General features: G+C 45.5%; 1 protein-coding gene across 1 annotated transcript; it reads left to right on the forward strand.

The window, feature by feature from the left end:
- Positions 1-19,584: 19,584 nt before the first annotated feature.
- Positions 19,585-20,313, forward strand: LOC147684067 (taste receptor type 2 member 41-like). The gene has a single exon (XM_086942595.1). It carries the CDS (start codon positions 19,585-19,587, stop codon positions 20,311-20,313), a length of 729 nt encoding a protein of 242 aa, XP_086798721.1.
- The last annotated feature ends 5,589 nt before the right edge of the window (positions 20,314-25,902 follow it).

Below are 25,902 nucleotides of genomic sequence, written 5' to 3' on the forward strand. Positions count from 1 at the left end.
TGATAATAGTGCTAGACGTCTTTCCTCAGCTCCCCCCATACAACAAGAAGTATCTAAACCTCTGAGCTGCTAAATTATCACAAGGACAAGCAGTGAGTTTATCACTCCAACCTGAGTGTTTAGGGAAGGACACTAGAAAGTGCAAAGTGCAAAGATGGAATCTTGTCATAAAAAATGAGTCTGTGCGTTAATAGTGAAGGACAGATAAAATTGCTGTTGTGTGGGAGACAGGTCTGAGTGACAATGTGTCCCCAAATGCTGATGATGCGTATTTGCCTCAGCAGGATATGGTTTTTTTTATAATCGTTTTCATATTTGTATGAATGCTAGCAGGGTTGTCATAATAGTGCCCCGGCTAATTGCATTGAATTTTTCTGTGACAAAACGGAACCATGGGATCGCCAGGGCATTATCCAGGTTAATACAACCCTTGATAATTTCCCTTGAGAATGTTAGGTCCTCGGACGTCCAAATATTAGCCCAGAGAACCAATGGGGCAATATTAATTTGGTCCTCTATAAAATCCAACCCTACCTCAATAAATGACTATGGGGCACGTTTTGGGGTCATCAACAACCTTTTAATGAATTTATGTGAAGAGGTACCAGGGAGGCAGGATGCAGATAAGAGGTTCTTCTTTATTTTAAGAACAAATATTGAAGTGTCGTAACCACAGAACACCCAGCAGCAACTCACAATGAAAAATTAATTACTAGGCAACTCAGTTCTATAGTTATCATTTTTATATATAATAATGATGACTTAATGCTTAACTTTCAATGTAAAAGATTTGCTTGTGCTGCAATGTTCTTTCTTTGCAGGTGCGTTCACATGATTTCATAGCTAGTAAAAAGCATATTGAGTATTAGAGATGGATCTGATCCGAGAGGAGAACTTTTGGCAAGAATGTGAGGCACCAATGAACTAAGCAAATACTCCTATTCATGTTGAATCAGGAGCATGGAGACATCCAAGGTTGTCCTTATGTTCAAACCATAGGATGGGAACATCGAGTGAAGTTGCCCATTTTTACTGTGACAAGATGAAAAACTATTGGAGTCAATGAAGAGGAATTCTCAAATGTTCTGTGGGTGTATTTGGTGTTCACACTGTTACCTCCAGATTCATCATTCTCCCGTTTTGCGAGGCCCTAATAGCGATTCATAGCGAATCGCTATTAAGGACTCGCAAAACGGGATTCATGTAGGAATCGCAATATTATTTGGGATTCCTACACATTCTGTATTTGCGATTAGCAAATTGCTAATCGCAAATAAGGAAAAACTCCCCATGCATTCCTATGGGCCAAAAGGCCCATAGGAATGAAGGGTGAGTATTCCTTATTTGCGATTAGCAATTTGCTAATCTCAAATAAGATAGCGATTTGAAGGGTGCCAGGGGTGTCCAAAGGACAGCCTGTAGCACCCCTCAAATGATCTGTGACACAGGTGTTGCACACACACATGTCCAAAGGACATGTGTGTGTGTAACATGCAACTCAGAAAAATGCATTTAAATGCATTTTTCTGAGTTTTCGCAATTTACCGCGAGGTCTGACCTCGCGGTAAATTGCGCCTAGAAATTGCGAATTCGCAAATTTAAATAGGATGTTGAATTGCATTTAAGGAATCTCAAATAGAGATTCCTTAAATGTCATTCCTCGCAAAATTGCGAGATCGCAATTAGCGATTTTTACATTTGGGATGCTGAATCCCAAATGCAAAAATCGCTCTCGCAAAGGGCCGGATTCTCAGAATCTGGCCCTTTGCGAGCGCATAAAAGCTTGATGAATCAGGCTGCAAGTCTTTAGAGCAGATGCCCTGTGGACTCTGAGAGTTTCTGACCTCTCTGTTAATATTTCCCTTTTCTTGGCAACTTAAGACCCAATATATGCTTGCATGAATAGTGTGCCACCATAATGGGTGTCAGCTGGTGAAGGCAAGGGTTTGGAAACACTGCTCTGTGATTTCTGTTACAAGGTATAAATGTAATCATGTGATTAATATGTCTCTTGAATTACTATTCTGCTTCCTCCCTGCAGATAGAAGGCCCCAGTAAATTACTGAGCGTGCCCCCAGGGGTAAATCCGTGATTAATTCACTACAATTTTAAAAAAAATGTTTCACATCTATATCCTCACGGTTGGGTTCACCTTAGCGCGTGCATCCTGCCGGAGGATTACATTTACGGTCCTGACGAATGCTGAGCGATTCTGGCTCCTGAGCTGAAACATGTTGACCAATTTTTCAGAGGACTAAGGGTTTTCAATTTTAAAAAACCTACTTGGTAGTCCAAAATTCACCTGTTTTTAACTAATGCTGGTTGGACTATTAATAAAGTAGTTGACAGTCACAACTACGCATTTTTTAAGTATTGCACTCATTTATCATTTTTGGTTTTTCACTGCATCAACACACAAAAGAACCAGCTCTGCTGTAAACAGGCGTAGTATCACACTGGGAGGACATTCGGTCCTTCTAGTGGGAACTCAATGATTAAGCATGTCACCACCAGGTTGGTGAGTGAGGGTTCTTTTTATAATTAACTTTTGTGTTCCTTCACCAGTTTTAGCTATTTTTGGTTTTCTTTTTTTCTCATTGGTTTTCTCATTGAATTGCCACTTGAGGTGTTTTGTATTTATCACTCTTCCGTTGTTAACAAAAGTTTGATCTTAAAGGTAAAAGAGTGATTGTCTACACCCTGATTCTCCTATTGTTTGAAGTAGTATTTGGCAGTGCACAGCTGCGAGAGAATATTTAAAAGCAGTGCACGCATATTTCTCTCAGAGAACTTGTTCCCTGAAACAATTTTAAAATGGGAGATATAGGCCTCTCCTTTTCAAAGGAGGAAGTAGATGCCCTACTGGGGGAAACTTCCCTCTTTTCTGATACCCTATTGGCTCAAACAATCTCTCAGACAGGTGACTGGGAAAAACTTGGAGATTTAAAAAGAAGTCGCATCAGAGCCATCTTGCATGGCACTATGCTGAAGGAATATCTGAACAATAATGCAGCGCCAAAAGGGTTACTAGTGACTAATGCCCCAAGAATCTTCTTGGATGATGCAGTGTTCCGCAAAGAGTGGGCGCAGATTGCGTGGCACTGCACCAGGGATTGGGGCATTCTAATCATCAAAACGGCACTTCGTTTGTCTGAATCCCTATTATTAGAAATCCAAACCACTGAATTCCATTTTAAAGCAACACTCACAGGCTATAAAAAGAAGCTGGAAAAGCTAAATAAGGAGCAGAACAAATATAAAGAAAACCTAGCCCAAACTAAGGCACAAAAATTGCAGAAAGATCTTAAACACTGGTCCTATACCTGCTTCTATCCTTATGCCAGCCCAGAGTATGTCCCGTCAGCAGTGACTGATTATAACTCATTCAGAAAAGGGGGTGGTGATGGACAGAGTATCTGAATTAAGCAGAACACTCCTACCCAGTCAACAGATCAGGGCTTGATCCATCACCGTTTTTTAGCTTAGTAGTTTCGTTTGCCCTGTTCCCATCATGCACTGGGACAGGAACAGACTAATTTGCATGTAGCCAGGTTCTGAGCTGGGATGGTGCAGTGAGCTAAAAAACGGTGATGGATCAAGCCCTGATCTTTGGACTGGGTAAGAGTGGTCTGCTTAATTCAGGCACTCTGTTCATCACCACCCCCTTTTCTGAATCATTTTGTCCACCATAAGCGTGGAAGGGTATACTCAGATGTGAGTCCCTTGCTCATTGCACCATCAGGATTCAAGCAAGCCGGGCCGACGACGGCTGAAATGCCAGAAACCGGTCCCCGGAAGCTTGTTTCCTTCCCAGTATAAGAATTGGTTTGGTAGTTTGGTTTGCCCTGTTCCCATCATGCACTGGGACAGGAACAGACTAATTTGCATGTAGCCAGGTTCTGAGCTGGGATGGTGCATTGAGCTAAAAAACGGTGATGGATCAAGCCCTGATCTTTGAACTGGGTAAGAGTGGTCTGCTTAATTCAGACACTCTGTTCATCACCACCCCCTTTTCTGAATGATTATAACTCAGACGCCTCAGCAGATTCATACACAAGTGGCTAAAGTGGAGGCAACATCAAAAGAGGGAATAGAGGGAGGGGTCGAGAAAGAGGCCGAGGGAATCAAAGTTATCCCAATTTTCAAGGGTGGCCACCTCATTTCCAACAACAAGGACTAGCACCATACCAACACAACCCTTTCCAGCCCCCCTTTCCCCCAATGATGGGGTGGAATCCGCACTTTGCCCCACGTCCCCAATTCCATCAAAATACGTACCCTCTGTCTTTTTTAGACAGGGGCTGACGAGGCAGGGGTAAACAAAAGGGATCCAACCAAGTCCACTGGGAACAACCAGAAGCAGTGGGGGACAACACGCGGAGCAAGACGTTGGATCAGAGAGCAGGCCCAAGCAACATGAAAGCCTAGTGACATATGGCCGGGATGCCTGTCACCCCCTCCCAACACAATCCCCAAGGATGGGAAGACGGACGCAGTTCTGAACTTTTGGAAGGCGGGAGGGAGTTACCCTCCCAGCCGTATTTATTAAAATATGAAACAAAATTAAAACATTAAAATAAAAGTTTCATATCATGTACAATTTTTCATTTATACATTACGATGCAGTCACGTTTATTGGCTAACCTTAACAAATCTCTAATACAAAGGTTCTCCTAGCCGAGTCTAAACATCCTGCAAATGCATACTTTCTAAATAAAAATTGTACATCCTAACATTACGGGCCAACGGCAAGGTCGTAACCGGTGTCAGATCCCTACTACCAGAACTCCCCCTCACGTGTGAGGGGCGGGCGCACAGAGGACTGTACCTCTGTGCCAACTTCCAATTAACCTTGTCTTAGCGGGGGCCCCTTATTTAACTCGACGCCATCTTAATGGTCGTCCGAGGACTCGTGTGAGGTGTCTAGAAGGTAGCGTGGACCCCCCTCCCACCCCACACTGTTCATCACATCCGCCGTCGCGGATATCCTGGCCCCGGGAAATTCCTAGGAGGGGCATTGAGCCACCTCCTCCCCTGGGAGGGGCCTATGACCGCCTTCCCTTCGGCGACCCCACACTTAGTGGGTGCCGCCTCCCCGTGTGAGGGGCCAATGGCCCCTCCCCCGGGCACTCCCATCCATAATGGGTGGCGCCCCTCCTCTAGGGATCTTGAAATTACTGCTCACCGATCATGACCTTACCGCCACAGGCCGGATAGTTGACCGGCTATCCGGACCCCCCACACTCCTACTAACGGTCATGATTATACAAACCCTTTAACCATGCTATGAAGTCTCCTATGAGTAAGACATTCCCCTCCCGGGACAAATGAACCCCATCTTCGAGATACATGTTATCCCCCCGAATACATCCATGCGGAATACAGTGCAACTGCGCCGAGCGAAACAAACTACCCAGTTTGTTATTGACTTTCTTAACTGAATGATTCAAAGCTGGCACAGATAGGGCCCCCCGCTACACCTTCCTTGGAATCATGTGTGACCATGCTATTGTGCACCCCGGGATCCTCTTTGCCAACCAGCTAACAGTGGATAGAACCCGCTCGAGGAGTACTCGCCGACCGAGCGGCACAAAATCATTGCCTCCCAGATGCACTATGAGTATAGACGGCGGTGACCTTGTCCGCCCTAACAGTTCCTCGACAAAACATTGAAACCGGTCAATACAGAGCCCGCCCCTTCCGTGGAAGGTCACCCTGTACCCGTATTCCCCAGCTGCGTGAATCATGTCACCTGCTTTGAATACGTCCGCGGCACGTCTCACGTATGAGTGGCCCACGACCCACACCACTCTTTCCTCAGCCGGTGGTCTTTGACCGCTGGTCCCCAGGTGTCGGGTCGACTGCACAGTCCGCCCCGCCTCGTAAGCTCGCGAAACTGTAAATCAAACAAAGACAAGAAGCGTGAGTGCATGACATTAGCTTCACAACATGTGCAACCGCACATACCTTTTATAACAGGTAGAGGACCAACGCCCCAATTGTTTCACCTGTTCCACACTTTGACCCCTGGCTGTAGCCTCTGTAGCAGCCCCGATCCTAAAGGAATGGGTCCCAAAATCGCCCGGGTCCATGCCCGCTGCCGCGATTGCCATTGTAAGCACCCGCTGAAACTGAAACCTAGTCAGTGGGGTGGCGTCAGTGTGTCTCAGCAAGCTTCCCCCCCATGTTACAGCCCTTTGCGCTAAATATTCCTCAACGCACTTCACTGGGCACATGGGGGACCCCCGCATGCGCTGGACAACAATACTGTCCCCTATAGCACCTTGATCGGTCTTGGACATGGCTATCGTGATTACAATAGAATCACCCTTGATCAAAATGTGATCCCGACACAGTCCTCCCCCCACATCCTGCTTATTTTTTGCCACCAGCTCGCTCACCCGCATAGCCCCATGGAATGCTAATGCAAAAGCGGCCCGGAATAGCACTGCCTCGGACTGGGAAGAACATGTGGCGGGAAGTACTGTCATCAACAAGGACAATCTCTCTAACCCAATCGGGCGCCTCTCGTCAGCTTTATGACCCTCGAGGCGTTGCCACCCACGTAGTGCCTTCTTTACCAGGAAGGACGATGTGGGGTCCTTGATGCCATGCGCCTGCGCCATGAATGCAATGGCGGCCCGGTGCCTATTGGCCGTTGCCACAGATCGGCCTGCCTTGTGGAGTGCCACTAAAAACTTCAGGACATACTCCTCCTGGCCCCACTTATCCCCTCCCGCTGGACCCAAAAAGCACAATAGGAACGAAACGCCCCTTCGTATGCCTTCCTTGTCCTGGGGGGCTAAACTTGCTCCCACGAGGTCCTGTAATCCGGGGCACCGAGTAACCAGAGGGCTTCGGGAAATGGTGCTGCCACTAGGTCCGCGGAAGGTAGATAACCCCTGAAGGCCTGCATATGGGAACGAGAGAGTGCATCAGCCGCGTGGTTCAACACACCCGGCACGTGCCTCGCCCTAAACTGTACGTTCAGTCTCATGCAAAGTAGTACAATTTCCTTTAATAATCTCAAAATCAACTTGCAGCGTGCTGCCTGGTTATTTATGCATTCAACCACGGTCATGTTATCGGACCAAAATACCACTGAATGATCACGGAAATTGTCCGGCCATGCCTTCAGGGTCACCAAAATGGGAAACAACTCAAGAAACCCAATGTTACCTGTTAGCCCACTGGTGTGCCACCACGTCGGCCATGTTTGCGCCGACCATTGATTACCAAAGATGGCGCCAAATCCCACGCTCCCTGCCGAGTCGGTCCACAAACCCAGCTCGTCCGAGGACGCTGGTGGTTCGCTCCATACCACTCGACCGTTGAAATCTGCCAGAAACGCCAACCAAATGCGCATATCCTGGCGAATCTCTGCAGACAGTCTCGTGCGATGATGTCCGTCTTTGAGACCGACCATGGCTTGAGCAATAGAGCGGGAAAAGGGGCGGGCCATTGGTATCACTCTGAGGGCAAAGTTAAGCTGGCCCACCGCTTGCTGCAACTGATGGAGAGTTACCTTCACTTTGCTAATGCATAATTCTAGCGAGGCCTTAAATTTCATTACTTTGACCCTGGGCAAACGGAAGCATCCCTCCACCGAATCGAGCTCAATTCCAAGAAACTCGAGTGAAGTAGATGGCCCCACCGTTTTCCCCGGTGCCAATGGCACGCGGAACCGTTTCATAAGGTTGCAAAATTCCAGTAGAGCCTGTGCACATTCCGTGTCACCGGCTGGCCCCAAGAACAGAAAATCATCTAGGTAGTGCATAACCTGTGTATAGCCCGTAGCTCTGGTGAACGCCCATTGCAGAAAACAGCTGAATTTCTCAAAATAAGCACAAGAGATGGAGCAACCCATTGGCATACATCTATCCATGTAATAGCGTCCTTGAAACACAAAACCTAACAGACGATGATCCTGAGGATGTACCGGGAGCAACCGGAATGCTGACTCAATATCCGATTTAGCCATCAGCGCTCCGGGCCCCAGGCGATTCAACATGGCGACGGCCTCATCAAAGGATGCGTACCGCACCGAACAGACTCCTGGGTCAATCGCATTGTTTACCGAAAGACCCTTAGGAGCCGACAAGTTATGAATTAACCTAAACTCGCCTGGGTCCTTCTTGGGGACAACTCCCAACGGTGAACAAATGAAATTAGGAACTGGCGGGTGCCTATATGGGCCGGAAACCCGGCCCGAGCAACTTCCTTCGCAATCTTGCTTTCTACCACCACCGGGTGCTGCTGAACGGACAGTTGATTTCTGCACAGTGAGTCCCCCCGAAAATCCCCCGCCGGGATGTGGAAACCATACGAGAAACCGTCCCGTAACACCCCAGCGGAGACATGATAAGGGTATTCGTTTAGCCAGGGGATCATTGCCATGATATGTATGGGGGTAGGTAGTTGTACCCCTTGGCCGATATTAGACCTGTTTGGCACCTCCTCTACCCCCGGTATCCCCATTCTTGGCTCTGCACGAACTCTCAGGGTGTGAGGAATGTCCGCAACCTGTACACTCATGCCTGAACTTACATGTCCCTTGCGGCCTTGTGCACTTGCCTCTGTTAAAATTCCAGCAAACCCCTTTTTTACCCCCATTCCCACCACTCCTGGGTTGGTGATCACCTGCGGGGCTCGCTTGAAAGGGCGCCGCCGATTGATGGCGGGAAGGCGCCGACCCATACTCGCCAAGCGAGGACGACTTCGTCGTCCCCAGCCGGAGCTGCTTCTGCCAAGAGACGGAGTCGAGACAGTCCCACGTCAGAGACTAATCGTGCTCCTTGGCCTTACGAAACTTACTATCATAACCCCTCCATTGATCGCCCTCATATGTTTCATAGAAATCCATTATGCGTGTCTGATAACAGGCTAATTCAGTCATAATCTCTGGCTTACGTTCACCCATAATAGCAGTAAACATCCCAAAGGCCTTGGCCCAATTAGAGATCGTCTCATCCACCCTGAAGCCCGCCATTTTTGCGCGCCACACACTCGGATGCAACAAATCCTTCTGAGCCTTAACATACTCAATCTCGTGATGGTCAGTCAGGAGTGAAAACATATTTACATATTTATCAGCCCAAATCATCTCTTTCGTGGCCAGTGGAATATGCTGAACTACTTTCTCCCTTCTTGAGGGCAAAAACCCCCCATTTGCCATTGGCAACGGCTGCTTACCAGACTCCATAGCTGGTCCCGCTGATTTTCCACCGCCAGCCGCTGGTTCTTCCGAGGGACTCTGTGGGGGGACAAGAGGGAGATTCGCCTTCGCAGCATCTCGCGATTGCCGCAACTGCTTCATTAGCAACCTAGCCTCTTTGGCCGTGTCTCCTGGTGCCGCTGTACCCTCGGTATTCTTACCAAGCCATGCGGCCAACTGGGCGGCCAACTCCGGAGGCATTTCCTCCCCGCTGGTGGGCGTAACTACAACCGGAATCGGTTGGCCCGCATCCGGGATCGGTACCGGGGCCTCGCTTGGACTAACTGGGCTTACCGGGGGTGACTCGGGAATTGGGGACTCCCCCCCTGCCTCCCTATTCCTGGCCCTTTTACCTCTCCCTGCGGGGACTACTCCCGGCAATGCAGGTCCGATGACTTTCTTCGGTCTGCCCGTATTATTCATTGCCGCCATCTGCTTTTTCATGCTCGCCATATCTTTCATCAGCATGCGGAGCATCTGCTCCGTCCCTGCCTTCTTTCCGACCTTCTTGCCAGGCATCGTTGTCGGATACTCGACCCTTGCTGCTTAGCTGCTCAACGAGGTCCTGGGTCCGGAAGGTCCGAAGTCGCTGGGGGAGAAGGCTCCTGGAAGAGAAACACAAAAATTACAAGTTCTCAAAAATTGCTCCTTGTTCCGTCGAGGGCTCACGTGCAACGAGAGGGTGCAGCTTCCAAGCACAGGAACAAGAGGATGCTTCTTTGGATTGTTGCTCCCTTTATTCCTCTTCGGGAGGGCGTGTACCCTCCTCTGGTACGCCTACGGGGCGTGGCCATCGGTGTAGGTGTCTAGGACAAACCTTCTTGGGCGGGAAAAGGCGCGCCCCGGCTGCGCCGCTTCGGGCATACCAGCCGAGACACGCCCCCCGCCCAAAATGGTTTCCCGGGGGGATCCGGGCACCCTACCATACGTTCGGGGGGACCGAGTGGTCGCCCCTTTTCCAAATTTGTCCTCATATATGCTAGGCGCAGCAGAAAAAACAGTTCTGGAAAAAGGCTTGGGGTTCATACCTCCTCCCCGACTGTATCGGTTCAAATTACAATTTGAGCTCAGTGAGTTTTTTAGGAAACTGAGATTGAAGAGCTTTTTTGAAAAGAAGGAAAATGAACTACCAAACACCACTCTGTATGACACGCCATTCAAACTGTAATCAAACTTTACCCCTCCACCACATCTCATACTGCCTGAGATTTTAGCCTTTGAACAGGCTGTACTACATGAGGTGGAAACCTTAACTAATCCAACCCCTTTTAAGAACTTGAAAGCGACTGAATATCAAGCGATCCAGTCACTTAAACAGAACACAGAAATCGTGATCAAAAGTGCCGACAAAGGCAGAGGCATAGTGATTCAGGATAAACTGGATTATGACCGTGAATGCCAACGATTACTGAATAACAACAACAATAACTATGTACTCCTGAGAGAAGATCCCTCGGAAAATCTCTGCAATGAGTTCTGTGAGCTAGTCTCCACAGCTGAACGGGAAGGTTGGATTTCAAAACAAGAATCTGATTTCCTGATGTCCTTAAGTGGGAAAGTACCGTATTTTTATACGTTACCGAAAACCCATAAAAACATCCTGCCACCACCTGGACGACCGATAGTCTCAGGCATCGGGTCTCTATATGAACCTTTATCGCAATACTGCAATTTCTTTTTGAAACCAATAATACAATCTACACAGACGTACATAAAGGATACTAAGAGCCTGCTAGCAATGCTACGGACAATCGAGATGCAAGAGGAACCATGTTTCCTGGTCACTCTCGATATCGAAAGCCTTTACACCTGCATACCACAAGACGAGATCATCAAGGTGGTTGCTGAGGCTCTAGAACAAACCACCTGGGATTTTTCCACAACCCGCTCTTTTGTAGTTAATTGTGCCACACTGGCACTGAAGCGGAACTTTTTTGAATATGAAGGCAAGATCTTCCTTCAAGTAATAGGGACTTCTATGGGCAGTACTTTTGCCCCTTCGGTGGAAGGACTGTATGTCTATAGTTTTGGGAAGAAATTCATTCTGGTTCCGGAAAACCCTTTTGCATCCAACATCGTTCTATGGCAACGTTATATGGAGGATGTCCTCATGATATGGAAAGGTGAAGAGGCAACACTTCTCCCTTTCTTTGACTGGATCAACCACTGCGATCCTCATCTTAAATTTACCCATGAGTATGCAAAAGAGAGTATTATGTTCCTTGATGTGACAATCAACAAACGAGAGAATCTGATCCAAACAAAAACCTTTTATAAATCGACATCCAAAAATTTTTTGTTGCACTTTTCCAGTTTCCACCCGCGTCCCCTGAGGGAGAACCTCCCGTTTGGACAATACCTCTGCATCAGGAGGAACTGCAGTGAGAAGGATGATTTTAAGATCCAAGCAGATGAATTGACAAAAAAGTTGGAATTACGTGGAAACCCAAAAAAGATTCTTGCTACAAGTAGGAAGAGAGCTACCAACCAGCACAGGGATGCTTTACTGGACTCATACCCGAAAGAAACAACAACGGAGGTACCTTTAACGTGTGTAAGCACCTTCAATCCTTTGTCAAATGCCGTGAGTCGCTGCATCCAAAAACACTGGAAGATCATAACAAGCAACCAATTTAACTGGGGCGAACCCCTATTTTCCTAAAAGAGAGCCACAAGCCTTAAAGAGTCACTAGTTCACACTCGCCCAGTAAAACATCATAGTAGACAGGAAACTACAGAACTTAACACCTGAGGGCTCCCAGCTGTGATGGGCCATTTCCTATGCGGGAATTGTAGTGTCTGCCATTTAACTGTACATACAAAGTTTCTAAATATCGAACCTGGGAAACAGTGGGTACAACGCAGCCACACGAACTGTAGCACATGTAATGTGGTTATTTAATAACATGCCCTTGTGACCTCAAGTATGATGGAATGACAACTAGACATGTCAAATTGAGGATTTGTGAACATCGGAGTAACGTTCAATGTAAGAGGAATGCTACCAAGCTGACAAATCATTTCATTGAGAGAAATCATACACCAAACGACATGCAATGGACCATTATTGAGCATATCACCGGTGGTAATGAAAAGAGTCTGTTCGAGAAAGAACAGAGATGGATCCATCGTCTGTCTAGTCACCGTTCAGGATTGAACAATGACATTCCATGGGGATCAGTGTTGCGACGTTAACAGCATGACCTGCAAAGAATGCAGATGAATAAAACACACCCTACTTCTCTCTGAAAAGATCGTTTCTCCACATATTATAAACAAGGGAACATTGGGTACCCCTCTCTGTGCACAAATACATCCATACCAGCCAAGACAGAGCACCCTATAAGTACCAATAAGCATTAGCTTCTACCAACATGTACTTAAAAATAACATACAAAAGTTTTATATTTTCCTTTAATAACATGTGAATAACTTGTGGGGCATTTACACTGGATCAACATGTGAAAATGCCCTGGGAGATCATAGAATGTCAAACGCGTAGTTTCTGAGCGGAATAATAAAGTTCTCGTCTTGAAACCGCTCTTATAAACATGCAAACTTCTGGCCCTCAACATTTGAGTTCGCGGAGTGTCAAGCTCGAACACTCTGAGCATCACAATAAAGTTTTAAACTTGAAACAACTTTTGGCCCTTTAAGAAGAAAGGTATAGAAACAAACGTCATGATACGCGAGTCACGTGACCCGCGTTTGACGTTATCTCACACCGCGGCGCCCTGGTCCGACGTTCATTCGGGCCACGGAAGTGCAAACGATAGGTTGCCTGTGGGGAGCCGCCGGCAAAAAAGTAAGTGGTGTAGCAAGGCGGGAGTTTTGAGAGGCAATGCGATTGGGAGTGAGAAAGTCTAAGCAACGCGGACGTTGCGGGGAGATACTAACAGCTTTCTCACTATTCCAATTACAGATTGCATGGCGTGAAGGAAACCCCTGCCGTGTATGCCCATGACATGCGGACAAAAAGCGCATTTTGTAAGTCCCAGGAGAAGTCGTTTATCCTTCAATGATTTGAACTAATAACGGAGCTCTCACGGGTTCTGTTACGGTTAGTTTGTGATTTTAAACAGCGTGCATTGCTATTACTAATAATTTCCTTTGTATGACCTGAGGCGTGGTTCTTTCCTACTGAATAGTTTGAATAGCTTGCAGCCTCAGACAAATTGCTGCAACAATTATAGTCGCCTTAATTTCATCCTCTTTGACTCCTCAATAACAGTTGATTTGTTGCAATATGGCAATACCAAGAAGTGAAGAAAAGTCCATTTCTTGGCAACTTAAGCACGATATATGCTTGCATGAATTGTGTGCCACCATTATGGGTGCCAGCTGGTGAAGGCAAGGGTTTGGAAACACTGCCCTGTGATTTCTGTTACAAGGTATAAATGTAATCATGTGATTAATATATCTCTTGAATTACTGTTCTGCTTCCTCCCTACAGATAGAAGGCCCCAGTAAATTACTGAGCGTGCCCCCGCGGGTAAATCCGTGAGTAATTTACTACAATTTTTACCCAAAAATGTTTCACATCTATATCCTCACGGTTGGGTGCGCCTTAGCGCGTGCATACCGCCGGAGGATTACATTTACGGTCCTGACGAATGCTGAGCGATTCTGGCTCCAAAGCTAAAACATGTTGATCAATTTTTCAGAGGACTAAGGGTTTTCAATTTTAAAAAACCTACTTGGTAGTCCAAAATTCACCTGTTTTTAACTAATGCTGGTTGGACTATTAATAAAGTAGTTGACAGTCACAACTACGCATTTTTTAAGTTTTGCACTCATTTATCACTTTTGGTTTTTCACTGCATCAACACACAAAAGAACCAGCTCCGCTGTAAACAGGCGTAGTAGCACACTGGGAGGACATTCGGTCCTTCCAGTGGGAACCCAATGATGAAGCATGTCACCACCAGGTTGGTGAGTGAGGGTTCTTTTTATATTTAACTTTTGGGTTCCTTCACCAGGTTTAGCTATTTTTGTTTTTCTTGTTTTCTCATTGGTTTTCTCATTGAATTGCCACTGGAGGTATTTTGTATTTATCACTCTTCCGTTGTTAACAAAAGCTTATCTCAAACAACATATGGTGGATGGAGCGATTTTGCAAGAAACACACCTGCCCCCTGATAGTGACGCACTCACAAGACAGCGACTACGTGGCCATTACCATGCTGCAGGGTTCTCCACACAAGCACATGGAGTGGAGTTCTGATATGGGCAGATAGTGGTTTGGGATTAAGACTGACGAATGTCTTTGCTGAGATTCATAATTGCTTCCTGACAAAAAGACAATTTGGAGGTGACACTGGTGGGGTGTATGGTCCCAATCACCCTCAGTGTTATCACTCCCTCAGTGCTCACCTTCTGCAGTGGGGTGATCTCCCACAGATCTGGGGGAGAGATTTCAACTGTGTACTTGATCCATACCAAGACCGATCGAGGGATCCTACTCACCGCCTATCCGCTGCTGCTGCCAGGGTATTTATGGAACTAGCAGGACGTACAGGACTAGCTGACATATGGAGACACCGCTGTGCTGAGGGAGGGGGATACATCCATTACTCTACAATCCACAATATCCACACCCACATAGACTACTGGATGATATCTAGGAGTTTAATGTCTTGTGTATCTGAGTTTACGCCCCTTCCTTGCACTTACTCTGACCACTAGCCTGTGGTACTGGACCTGGAGCTTTGCTCCCCAGGGATTGCTGCTCTTACTTGGTGATTCCGTCCCTACTCTCTGTTGGACTGGGTTTTTAAGTCAATGTGGGGTCAGTCGTCAGCTTTATCACAGTGTGGGAAACATTCAAAGTTTATATTAGAGGCATTGATCTCACTAAACATGCTGTGATCCTTAGATCATATGGGGCAGATTGGCACGCTTGGAAAAGGAGATAGCAAACTTGGAAACTAGGCACGAGAGGGATGGTGACCCTAGCAGATTAGGAAAAAATGTAAAGTAAAATGGAAGAATATCAAGATACAGCTACTGAGAAGGTCAAACACCTTGGTAAATATGCTGTTCAAAAGACTTATGGAGAGGGGGAGCAACTGGGAGCCTCTCTTGCGATGCTAGCATGCTCCAGAAGGGAAACCAAGGTGATCATAGGCATCCAAGATGAAGGGGAGCAATTGCTTTATGACACAGCTGTCATCGCGGACACTATGCTGATCTATATTGCACCTGGGTCACACCTGACGAAGAGGCTATTAAGGATCAACTAGAGCATATTGCTATGACGTGGCTCACAGCGGAGCACAACGAGCACCTAATGGCTCCACTGCACCCTAAGGAGGTATGTGCTGCCCTCCTTAGTATGCCATCTGGCACCAGGCATGGATGGCTTAACGGTGGCCTTTTACAAGGCCTATCAAGATCTCCTTATCGTGCATTTGGTCCCACTTTATGAAGAGGTGGCAGATGCTAGTAGGATGATTCCCTCAAATCCAGATTCTAGAGGGATGATTCCCTCAATGTGAGAAGCATTCATTGTTACTCTCTTGAAGCCTGGGAGGACCCCGAGAATTACTCCTTGTACAGGCTGTGATCCTTATTAAATATTGACACTAAAATATACGGTAAAGTTTTGGCCAATAGGTTGGCCTCTCTGCTGCCAGGAGTAGTGCGACAGAAACAGGCTGGATTTGTCCCAGGTCGAAGTTTGATATATAACACCCATACTCTATTTGGTGTTATACAGCATGTACATCTGAACGTGAGGGCAGCTGCCGTGTTAGATGCGGAAAAAGTGTTTGATTCTGTGGAGTGGGCCTTTGTTTGAGCTGTCCTTCACCGGGTCAGGGTGGAAGACGTCTTTCTGAGACTGATGGAAGTCCTGTACATATAGCCAATGGCTCAGATTTGAGTGGGAAACACTATGACGACCCCAATAGCAATCACTAGGGGAACCAGACAGCTATGCCCCCTATCGCCCTGACTGTTTGCACTGGTGGCAGAGCCATTGATGGGCACTCTCCAAGAACACCATGGGCATAGGGGACCATGCTTCCCAGTTTATAACCTCGTTATATCAGCATATGCAGATGATACCCTAATATATGTCTGAGACCCTAAGAGCAACCTCTCACCATGCAACGAGAAGGGGTGAGATTTGGGGGGCTTTCATGCCTCAAGATAAACTGGGTCAAATCAATAATCTTCCTGATCACTCCCGCAATGACACCTATAGAGCTGGAATTCCCTCTTCATTGGATGACTGATTCTGTCCTGTACTTGGGGAAACAAATACACGCAGACCCTGTGCAGTTTCTGAGAGATAACTATGGCAAAGCAATGTACAAATTTGGAGAAGATTTTGAGTGCTGGATTAAACGTCTCCTGTCTCTAATGGGGTGGATAATGCTCATGAAAATGATGGTACTCCCCAGATTTGTATTCATATCACACCATATCCCAATGCTTCTACCAAAGTCACTGTTTACAGAGTTGTGTATTTAGCTCCTTTCGGTTGGCATAGGGTGCAGTGGTAAGTTTTTACCTTGTCGCATGATATGTGGGGCTAATCGCGCCACACTTTGAATAGTACTATAGAACGGTGCAGTGCACGGTAGCGTACCGCAGGCTACCTGGTCCACAGGATCTATCACACCTGTACATTAAAAGAGATGCTCAACATCTCCTCACTCTCCCACAGACGCTATTCCACAAGCTTCTACATGCCACGGCATATATGACTCTCCTAATTCTGTGAAACATGCTTGGCAGAAACTACTGGAGCAGCAGGCCAGCCCCTTACTATATTACCCACATGTTCCAATGGATTGGTGCTTTTGGTTTCTGCCGAGTTGGGAGAAAGGCATAGTAACCACATTAAAAGTTCTGGGGTCAACGAGATGGGGAGTTATTCCAAGAAGTGGAGGAGAAGAGCTGGGACGTATTCCGGGATAGAGAACAAGCACAGAACCCCCTTGCCCGCTTTCAATATTTTACCGTGCCTCACCCCCTGCGGGAATTCTTGGAGGAGGACATGCAGAAACCCCCTGCCCTTCCTGCCCTGTAGGCACTGATTCAATCATGCACTTCCTCCACCGGGCTGGTCACGAAGGTCCACGCTGCAGGAGTGGCAGACAGACTTAGGCAAGACCATAAATGATGAAGAGTGGAGATACTGTTGTACTGTGACCAAATCGGTATCACTAAATGGGTAACATAGACTCATACATTTTAAATATGTCAATCGAGTTTACTACACCCCAGAAAGACTTTGCAAATAAAGGTTATGATACTCCATGCAGTGCCCGAGATGCCGCACAAGTGTGGCTGATTTTATGCATGTGGCATGGTACTGCACAGAGATAGCAGAGTTCTGAAAAGTAATATTCTGAGAAGTGAGTAAGATTACTGGTGTTCCCCATTGACAGTTGACCCTATGTTTGCTCTTCTGTGATTTGACAAGGGGGTGGAAAAAGCAACCAGACCCCTGGTGTCTATTAGGCTATTACCGGACAGCGATGCGCTGGGCAAGGGGCCCAGTTCCCATCCTGGTTGAATGGCATACAGACATGGTCTACTGCAACACTCAGTTGCACGTATATGGTGAGCTACTCCCTCCTCAGAGTTGCCCTAAAAACCACTGGGGGTTTTATCAAACATACCTTGTGGGCAAGGAGAGTGGGAAGGGCGGAGGGGGAGTGAACGAGGACATTGTACCTCATTGTGGAGTTAGATGCGTGGCCAAGTTGCTACATGATAGGCTATGCACGAGGAAAATGGGTTCGCCTCCTGGTGGATATAATGCCCACTAGGTTGACTGATCCACAGCTGTTATCATGGTATGTAGATGGCTGCCAGGTAACGCCGTCTGGGACAGGCTTAATGCATGGCTGTGGTTCACCCGTTTTTGTAAACTGCAAATAGTGTCATTGCTCATTGATGTTCTATGCTATCCTTCTTTGAGGGATTTGTGAATTCCTACTATGGCCATGATCAGGACTTTAAGTGGGCCGGATCTTACCAGGTCTGAGCACCGGCAGTTTTTCAAAGGAGACCTCGAAACGGGTCTCTATCGGGCTCTGTTTTGTGCCCCGGCACAGGGGGTCCGTTTTTTTCTGGACTGCAGTGACCGCAGGCACATCGATGTGCATCTGCTCACACTGCTCACTTCTCACTAGTGGAGAAATATGGCATTACTTCATGCCAGGTCAGCATTGTAGGGCAAGGGAAATCCTTTAAAGAGAGACATTTTCTTTCTGGATTTCCTTTCTCTTTTAGAAATTCAGGAGCAGCAACATTGTTGTGGTGTCACCAGGGCTTTAAGTGGAAGCTTTTTCAATATCCTATACAAGCTATACTTGCTGCTTATGTATCTTAAGCAACAAACAACCATTGACAAAGCTAATAGTCCTAACTTGCTGTAGGCATGATGTTACTTGTATCATATATCTGCATGCAATGACATAAATAGCAAAATACAAGTCGGGCGGCACACTCTGCTGAGCACAGATTTTTAGTTGGTGTTTTTAAGCCACGCACATAATTACTGTGGCCACACCCCTTTAAGCGCCCCCCTAGTTTTTTCATACCACCTAAAGCTTTGGTCATGATGTAACTGTATGATTAATGTGCTCTCATGTTTCAACAATAAAGAAAATTAAAAATAAATGTTTTAAATCTATCGCATGCAACTGTATCAAATATTAAGGTTCAATAAGATGTGTACCTGTACTCACACCAGTGGGCCAACATTTTTGACCATTTAAAGATAAGATGAATAAAACAGTTCAAATAAAGGAATTCACCACATTAGTGTCATACGAAAATCACTGGTGATATATAGCATTGGTGTTAGCATGGACGTTTCTTAATAATACATGCTTTCATCGAGATCAATATTTACTATAATGTATATTAGATATATATATATATATATTTTTTTTTTTTTATTAAAATAATTTAAAATCATTAAGAATGTATAAATATTAGAGTGAATTACTGAATGCACTCTTTCGTGGGAAGCCCATTTAAAGGAGAATGATAGAATACATTTGGCGATTACTTCTGTTTTAAAACAACTATATTCAATTTGTTTTTGGTCATAGAGAAAGCAAATCTAAATTCAGCTTCAAATTGTAGATTTAGACTGTCAAATAGCTTATCTGATCTTAAACATGGTTAAGAATGAGGATGGAAAAATCGGTCAGATTTGCATCGATGCAAAGCTGAATGCATGCTTATGACAAGAAAGACATGAGTGGTAATTTGAACCAGGTGCAGCTGTCGGTTCAGGACTCATTTTAAAAGATCCCTGTGCAAGAAACCTAGAGAAGCCTTAGGTGCGACCAGTATTGCTGTTTGTGAATTCCATCAGCGAACGGATAACAAAAGGACAGAAAATGGAGGATACATTTATGACAGAATTTGTGAACATTGCATTGACCTTGATTGGAATTCTCGCCAATGCATTCATTGTGGTGTTCTATCTCCTGGCCTGGGCTCAAGGAAGAAGGTTGAATACCTGTGATCTCATCTTAGTGTCTCTCGGAATCGGATCCATATTTTATCAGTGTAATTTTATCGTTTACAGTCTAATGAACGTTATTCGTATCTATGTCGATATTCGAGTCCTGTTTGCATTTGGAACAATCTCTAGCAGCACCACTTTCTGGTTCTCCGCCTGCCTCTGCATCTTCTACTGTGTGAAGATTGTGGACTTCAACCACCACCTCTTCATCAGGCTGACGATGAGGATCTCGAAGATGGTGCCCTGGATGCTCCTGGGGTCTGTCATGGGGTCCATCACCCTCGGTATCCCTTCATACTTGCTTTCATATGAAGAATCCCTGGAAAATCAAACAGCTAATCTAACATCTAACGTGACTATCACCAATAATGCCCTGAATATGGCATCTTCATACCTTTATGCAGCTGTTGCTCTTGATGTCTGCTTACCTCTTGTCCTTGACATTGCTTCCATGACACTCATCCTCATTTCCCTCTGCAGACACACACAGAGGATGAATAATAATGCATCAGGCTTCAGCCAGCCCCAGTTGCAGTCTCATTACAGGGCAGCAAAAATGATGGGGTTCCTCCTTTTGACCAACATTTCAAGTTTAATTTGACAGATTCGCATGCTGTGCACAATAAACGTTTTAATGATTTCTATCTGCTGGGTTATTATTGTCACTTCTATAACTACTCAACCCATTGTCTTAATTCTGGGAAATCCCAAACTGAGGGAAGCTCTCTGGAAGATCCTCACCCCTTGGAGACAGTAAAGAACTCACCCAAGGAATGCATCACTTCGGCTAAAGGGATTCATTGCACTGGATTGCATACACTTCAGACATGCCTCCGACCTCAAACCAACTGATCTGTTCTTTGTGATTTTATTTTTGAAGTTTTTATGCTATTTTAAGAAAGATGAAATTTCAGGAGTGAATAGATTGTGTAGGTTTTCAAAAAGCTTTTAGTGCAATGGAAAATTATAATGAATTTTAAAGAAAATTGAAACTAATTTTACAGTTTGCTGTAATCCTATTGGTTCTATGGTGCCATAATTTCATATTTTTAATTCTAAGATAAACCTTTGTCACAATGTATTTCACACTGTGGCCAACACAATGGTGAAGGATGGTCCATGTATCAAATAAATTAGCACAATCATTTTAAAAACAATATTTCAAGACAAGGAGAACTTAATTATGCATGATTAATCACATTTGCTGATATAAGAAATACACAGTGATCACAAAGATGAGGAGTGCCACAAATGAATGAGGCTAGTGAAGGTCAAAGATGTCAGAGAGGAGCCATAGATGTCTATTTCTGCTAAGGTTATGCTGAATTATTTTATTCTATCTCCTTTTTCCTCAAAGTTCATTCATGGGCTTTAAAGTCAGACTCTGCCATGCCATTTTCATTGTTCTGCTGCTGAAGGATAGTGGTGTAATGCCAGCACTAAGAAACACTCTATTGTTCCACTGCCTTGGCAAGAGGCAGATGGATGCTTGCGGCAGGCCACCGCCATTCACCTTGAGGCTGAACACTGCCTCCTGAGCGTTATTCCGCGCCTCAATGAGGGTAAGGTGCAATATCAGAATTCACATCTGGGGCTCCTACTGGCCAAGTGATGAGTGACTATCAGCTGAATGTCCAACCTTGGGCCCAAGATACAGACATGGTCCAGGGACCTGGTGGAATGGGCATGGACGGAGTTGCGGGGAAGCATCCTTTACAACAAAACTTTTTCCACGCAGTATCTTCACAATGCAGGATTTACAACGCAAGTGGTTACAACGACTTGCGCTGGAGGGCACTCTAGGATAGGGAATAGTTTAATTTACTATCCAAAACCTTCCCTACTATCCACGGGGACTGGAGTTGGAATAATAAATTAAACTATTCACTATCTAGCGCCCCCCAACGCAAGTCGTTGTAACGACTTGCGTTGTGAAACCTGCGTTGTAAAGGCATGCGTGGAAAAAGCATGCACTGTAACGACATACATCCGAGTTGAGGCGCATGAAAGAGGTTTGCACTGATGAGCGCCTGTAGGAGGATTGCAGAGAATAGGAGAACATGCTACAGGGAATGACAGAGGCATTGGAAGATGAGCCTGCAGCAGAGAAAATCGCCAGAGTGGACTGTCCCTTCCTGGGGAGGGTGTTGCACCTGCTGTAATGAGACAGTGAAAGATTGACAGATCCCTGCATCTGCTGAGTGGTGGTGGACTTGGCCTATGAGGCTAGTAAGGCCCTAATTAGAACTCAGTGGGGAGGCCTTCTCACAGGCTATGTGTGTAGCAACTGATGCGAAGGGGCTTGGGGTACGCCGATTTCTACAGGGAGGAATAGCTAATTACCATTGGGGAGGATGGCGCACTCATGTGTGGAAGCAGTGATAACATGAACTGTAAGCCTGGCTCTCTGACTTAACTGCAAGTTACATGCCATCAAGTTTCCAGTAGAGACAGTATCACTGTTTACTTTAATATGTGTTTTTTTACAAAAGGGAAAATAAAACTATTTTTAAAAAAAATCATTTAAACAAGGCGTGTTTTTTTCTATCCACCTTTCCGAAGGTCATTACTTTAGCATTGCGTTTTAAACACTTTTGGCAAAATATATGTTAATATATGGGTTTAATTCGTTTGTAGCCTGTTAAAAACTCTTTATTTTTTAAGTTTCCTCATTCCCCTTAGGTTGCCCTATTTGATATCTCTTTCCTGAGTGATAGTGGGTGCAGACTCTCCATCAGGGAAATATCATCCTGGACTCTTTGGTACTCCATGGTTTTTCAGCACCATATCGAAGCATTAAAAACAACAATAGGGTATAATCATAGGACAGAGAGCTCAACTCCCAGTGCTCATCGGAATCCTGGGGCATATTATCAAGCAGGGCGTTCAAATTATCGCTGTTTTAGTGTCAGAAAACTGCTGCTAAAGCGGCGATAATGGGCTTGATAATATGCCCTGGAGAATTCCCATAGAAGCCCAGGTTCACACCAGAACATGGGTTTCTATTGGAATTCACAAGGCCATACTATCAAGTTCATTATCGCTGCTTAAGCGGCAGTTTTCTACCACTAAAACAGTGATAATTTTTTGCGTCCAGCTTGATAATATGCCCCCTTATCCTTTCAATGACCCTTTCTTTCTAACCACTTAATAGGTAGCCAAAGCTTACATCTTCTCTCTCCAGATCAATTGTATCCATTTTCAGGTTGTATTTGACTGACCCCAACCATTCAATATACACGGGTGGGAAGTCGCTGAGCCACCTCCTACAGATCTCCCTCCGGGCCAAGTGAATCATGTACAAAAGTAGTTTTGCTCTCCGATCCAGGTCCCAAAATTCACAAGGGAAAGGCCTACCTGAATCCTAATATTGAGGATCTCAGAGAGCAGTACACACCTCCTCCCAGTAGCTCGAAATGAAAAACACTTTAATGTTTTTGTCTTTCATGGCAAACTGCCTTGTAAGAGTTTAATTAGGAAATTTCATCTTTGTATTCTTGAATTCTAAAAGTGTATGAATTTGTTTAAGACAAAGGAATTCATTCATGGTTCTTGTTCTTTATGTTCACCAAAATACTGTAGAGTGCCTCCTGCACTGTAAAATGAATCACCTTTACTCTGAATATCAAATACAGATGTACACTTTACCACTGCTAACCGGTGCTAAATTGCGTGTGCTCTGACCCCGGCCTAAACCTGGAAAAAATTGGCTTGCAGCCAGTTGGCACACTTAATTTATTCATACGTCCCAAGTAGACTGATACTAATTGTACCCAGGGCCTGTAAATTGCATGCTGCTAGTGGGCCAGTAGTGTGAACTATGCCGGACCGGAACAGCTGGAGGAGTGGATCCTCAGATGAAGCCCAGAGCACTGTCCCCAATCCTGTGTCTCTTGAGAATCATGTTGCATGGTGATGCCGTAGGAGTCCGCCAGTAGTTGACAGAGGATATAATCTCTGAATTGCTATGCTAATAAAATTAGCTTTTTAACTCAGGGTCTTGATCAGATCATCATCTTCTGAACTGATGTCTAACGTGTTTTGGGTCGGGGTGACGACTCACAAGACATAGAGCCTCTGTGGTGCAACTAAAATCACACATAGCGGGCGGCGCGCCGGTCCCCCGGGCCCAGTAGGTCGGCTGCTCAGCTTAGCTAAGCTAATGACTTTTTGGGAAGCTTTTTTTGTGCGGTGGGGGATTTTCTAAAAACCTTTAGTGAGAAAATTGCACAACATGTTACATTATATTCTGGTGGAAGGTGCGCAATAAGTGAAGAAAACCACATATGTTACATACACTGTTAGGCCAATCATGCATAATTAGCCTGGTACATTATGTGGAGAAAAGCTACGTGGAGTGAAACAGGAAGGACAGGGGACCGCCTGGGAGAGGCCAGGTGCTAATGGAAATGATAGCGAGGAATCGTTAGGGGGTGTGAAAGGAGGCGCTATATATCACGAGCCATCACTGGCGGCGCCGCCAGCGGAGTGCCAGCGGAGGGTGCGTGAGAGGCTGCACAGGGCAGGGCGCTCTTTTGCTGGAGGTAAGAAACCAGGGGACCCCAAATGTCAATCGGACGGCTGGTTGCCGGCACCAAGTCCCAGAATTCGGACAAAAGTGTCTGACAACGCGCAGATTTTTGGGGGAACTTTAGTCATTTTGAAATAATTCAGCTACGCTTGCTGTGTGCGTGCACCTCAGCCTCACTATCCTGATGCTTGCCCAATGTCGGGCTGTCTGAGGAGGGCAGAATCCCTGTGTCACCTGACAGAGGAGAGATCGGTGTTGGACCCTCACATCCTGTTGGTACGTTTTTGCTGCTCAAATGGGTGTAATTTCTGATATTTACGAGTTTCCCTCATCTTCAATGCTTGACTTAGCTTGAGGTAAAGTGTCACTCATTATTATTGAAATGTCACTCATAATTACACAGAAATTATGAAAATGTTACACATAGCAATCCGAAAACTTGACACCTATGCACTTACCTCATATACTTCTAACCATATTTATCACTAGTAAGCATGGGCTGAAAATTCGTTCCGCTCGCGGAATTTGCGGATTTTCCGCGATTTCGCAATCCGCGAATCTCGCGAAATCGCTGTAAAATCCGCAAATCAGCGGGGGCGAATTTTCAGCCAAGCACTTATAGGGTTACAGCAGCAGGTGCAAAAGTTGAAGCTAATTTTTGTAACCTTTTACAAAAGGGTTACAAAGAAATTAACTTCAACTTGGGCACCTGCTGCTGAAAGCCTGTAAGTGCTTCCTGGCGCCTCGTTGCCTACTTGCAACTATTCTCTGACCCATCTCTGACCCTTGAAGCAGGGTCAGAGAATAGTTACAAGTAGGCAATGAGGCGCCTGTCACGAAAATTAAACCTCAACAGGAAGCACTGACAGATATAAAAACAAGCATTTGCAATGCAAAAGGTCTCGCATTAGGAAAGTTTGAGCTATTGGTCTTGGTTTTTTTTATTTATGTGTTGGTTTTGAAAATAGCTAAATTAATAGCTTTGTCATTTACAATGCCAATAGTTATAACTTTCGCAAATGTGACACCTATAGCATTTGTAATGCAACATGTTTTGTATTTACGTGACTTAGATGTATTGTTATTACAAATTACAATGGCTTTTATTTTTTTTAAATAATTAATACTTAAATATCTCTGATGAGGCCCTTGCCCCTTTGATCTCGACTCCTGCAATTGACATTTCTAGTCTTGATTCACTTGGTAAAGATCCGTCGTATCTATTCACAACATTCCCATCATTATCCCTTGAATCACTGAACCTACTACTGGACAGGACCAAATCAGCTTCCCCCCTTGATCCGATACCGCTTAAAAAATTAAAAGAATGCAGAAATTCCCTCCTTCCTCCCTTGCTTCACGTCCTTAACCAGGCCATTTCTCAAGGATCTTTCCCCCCTATATGGAAGAAAGCAATTGTTAAACCTCTTCTCAAGAAACCATCCTTGGATCCGACCCTGCTGAAAAATTTCAGGCCTATCTCCCTCCTTCCAGCACCTGCGAAGATGCTTGAGGCTCATCTGAATTTCCACCTGTCCTCCTTCCTTGATTCCTCGGAATACCTGGATAACACTCAACACGGTTTTAGAAAACATCACAGCACAGAGTCCGCCCTTACCTGTGTTGTCAATAACATCCGACGCAAGGTAGACTCTGGCC

This window comes from Lissotriton vulgaris, chromosome 11 (assembly GCF_964263255.1).
Source record: "Lissotriton vulgaris chromosome 11, aLisVul1.2, whole genome shotgun sequence".
NCBI classification, from domain to species: domain Eukaryota; kingdom Metazoa; phylum Chordata; class Amphibia; order Caudata; family Salamandridae; genus Lissotriton; species Lissotriton vulgaris.

Bases quoted from the DNA above. Each gene is read 5' to 3' on its own strand.
- LOC147684067 (XM_086942595.1), top strand. From the start codon at position 19,585: ATGGAGGATACATTTATGACAGAATTTGTGAACATTGCATTGACCTTG.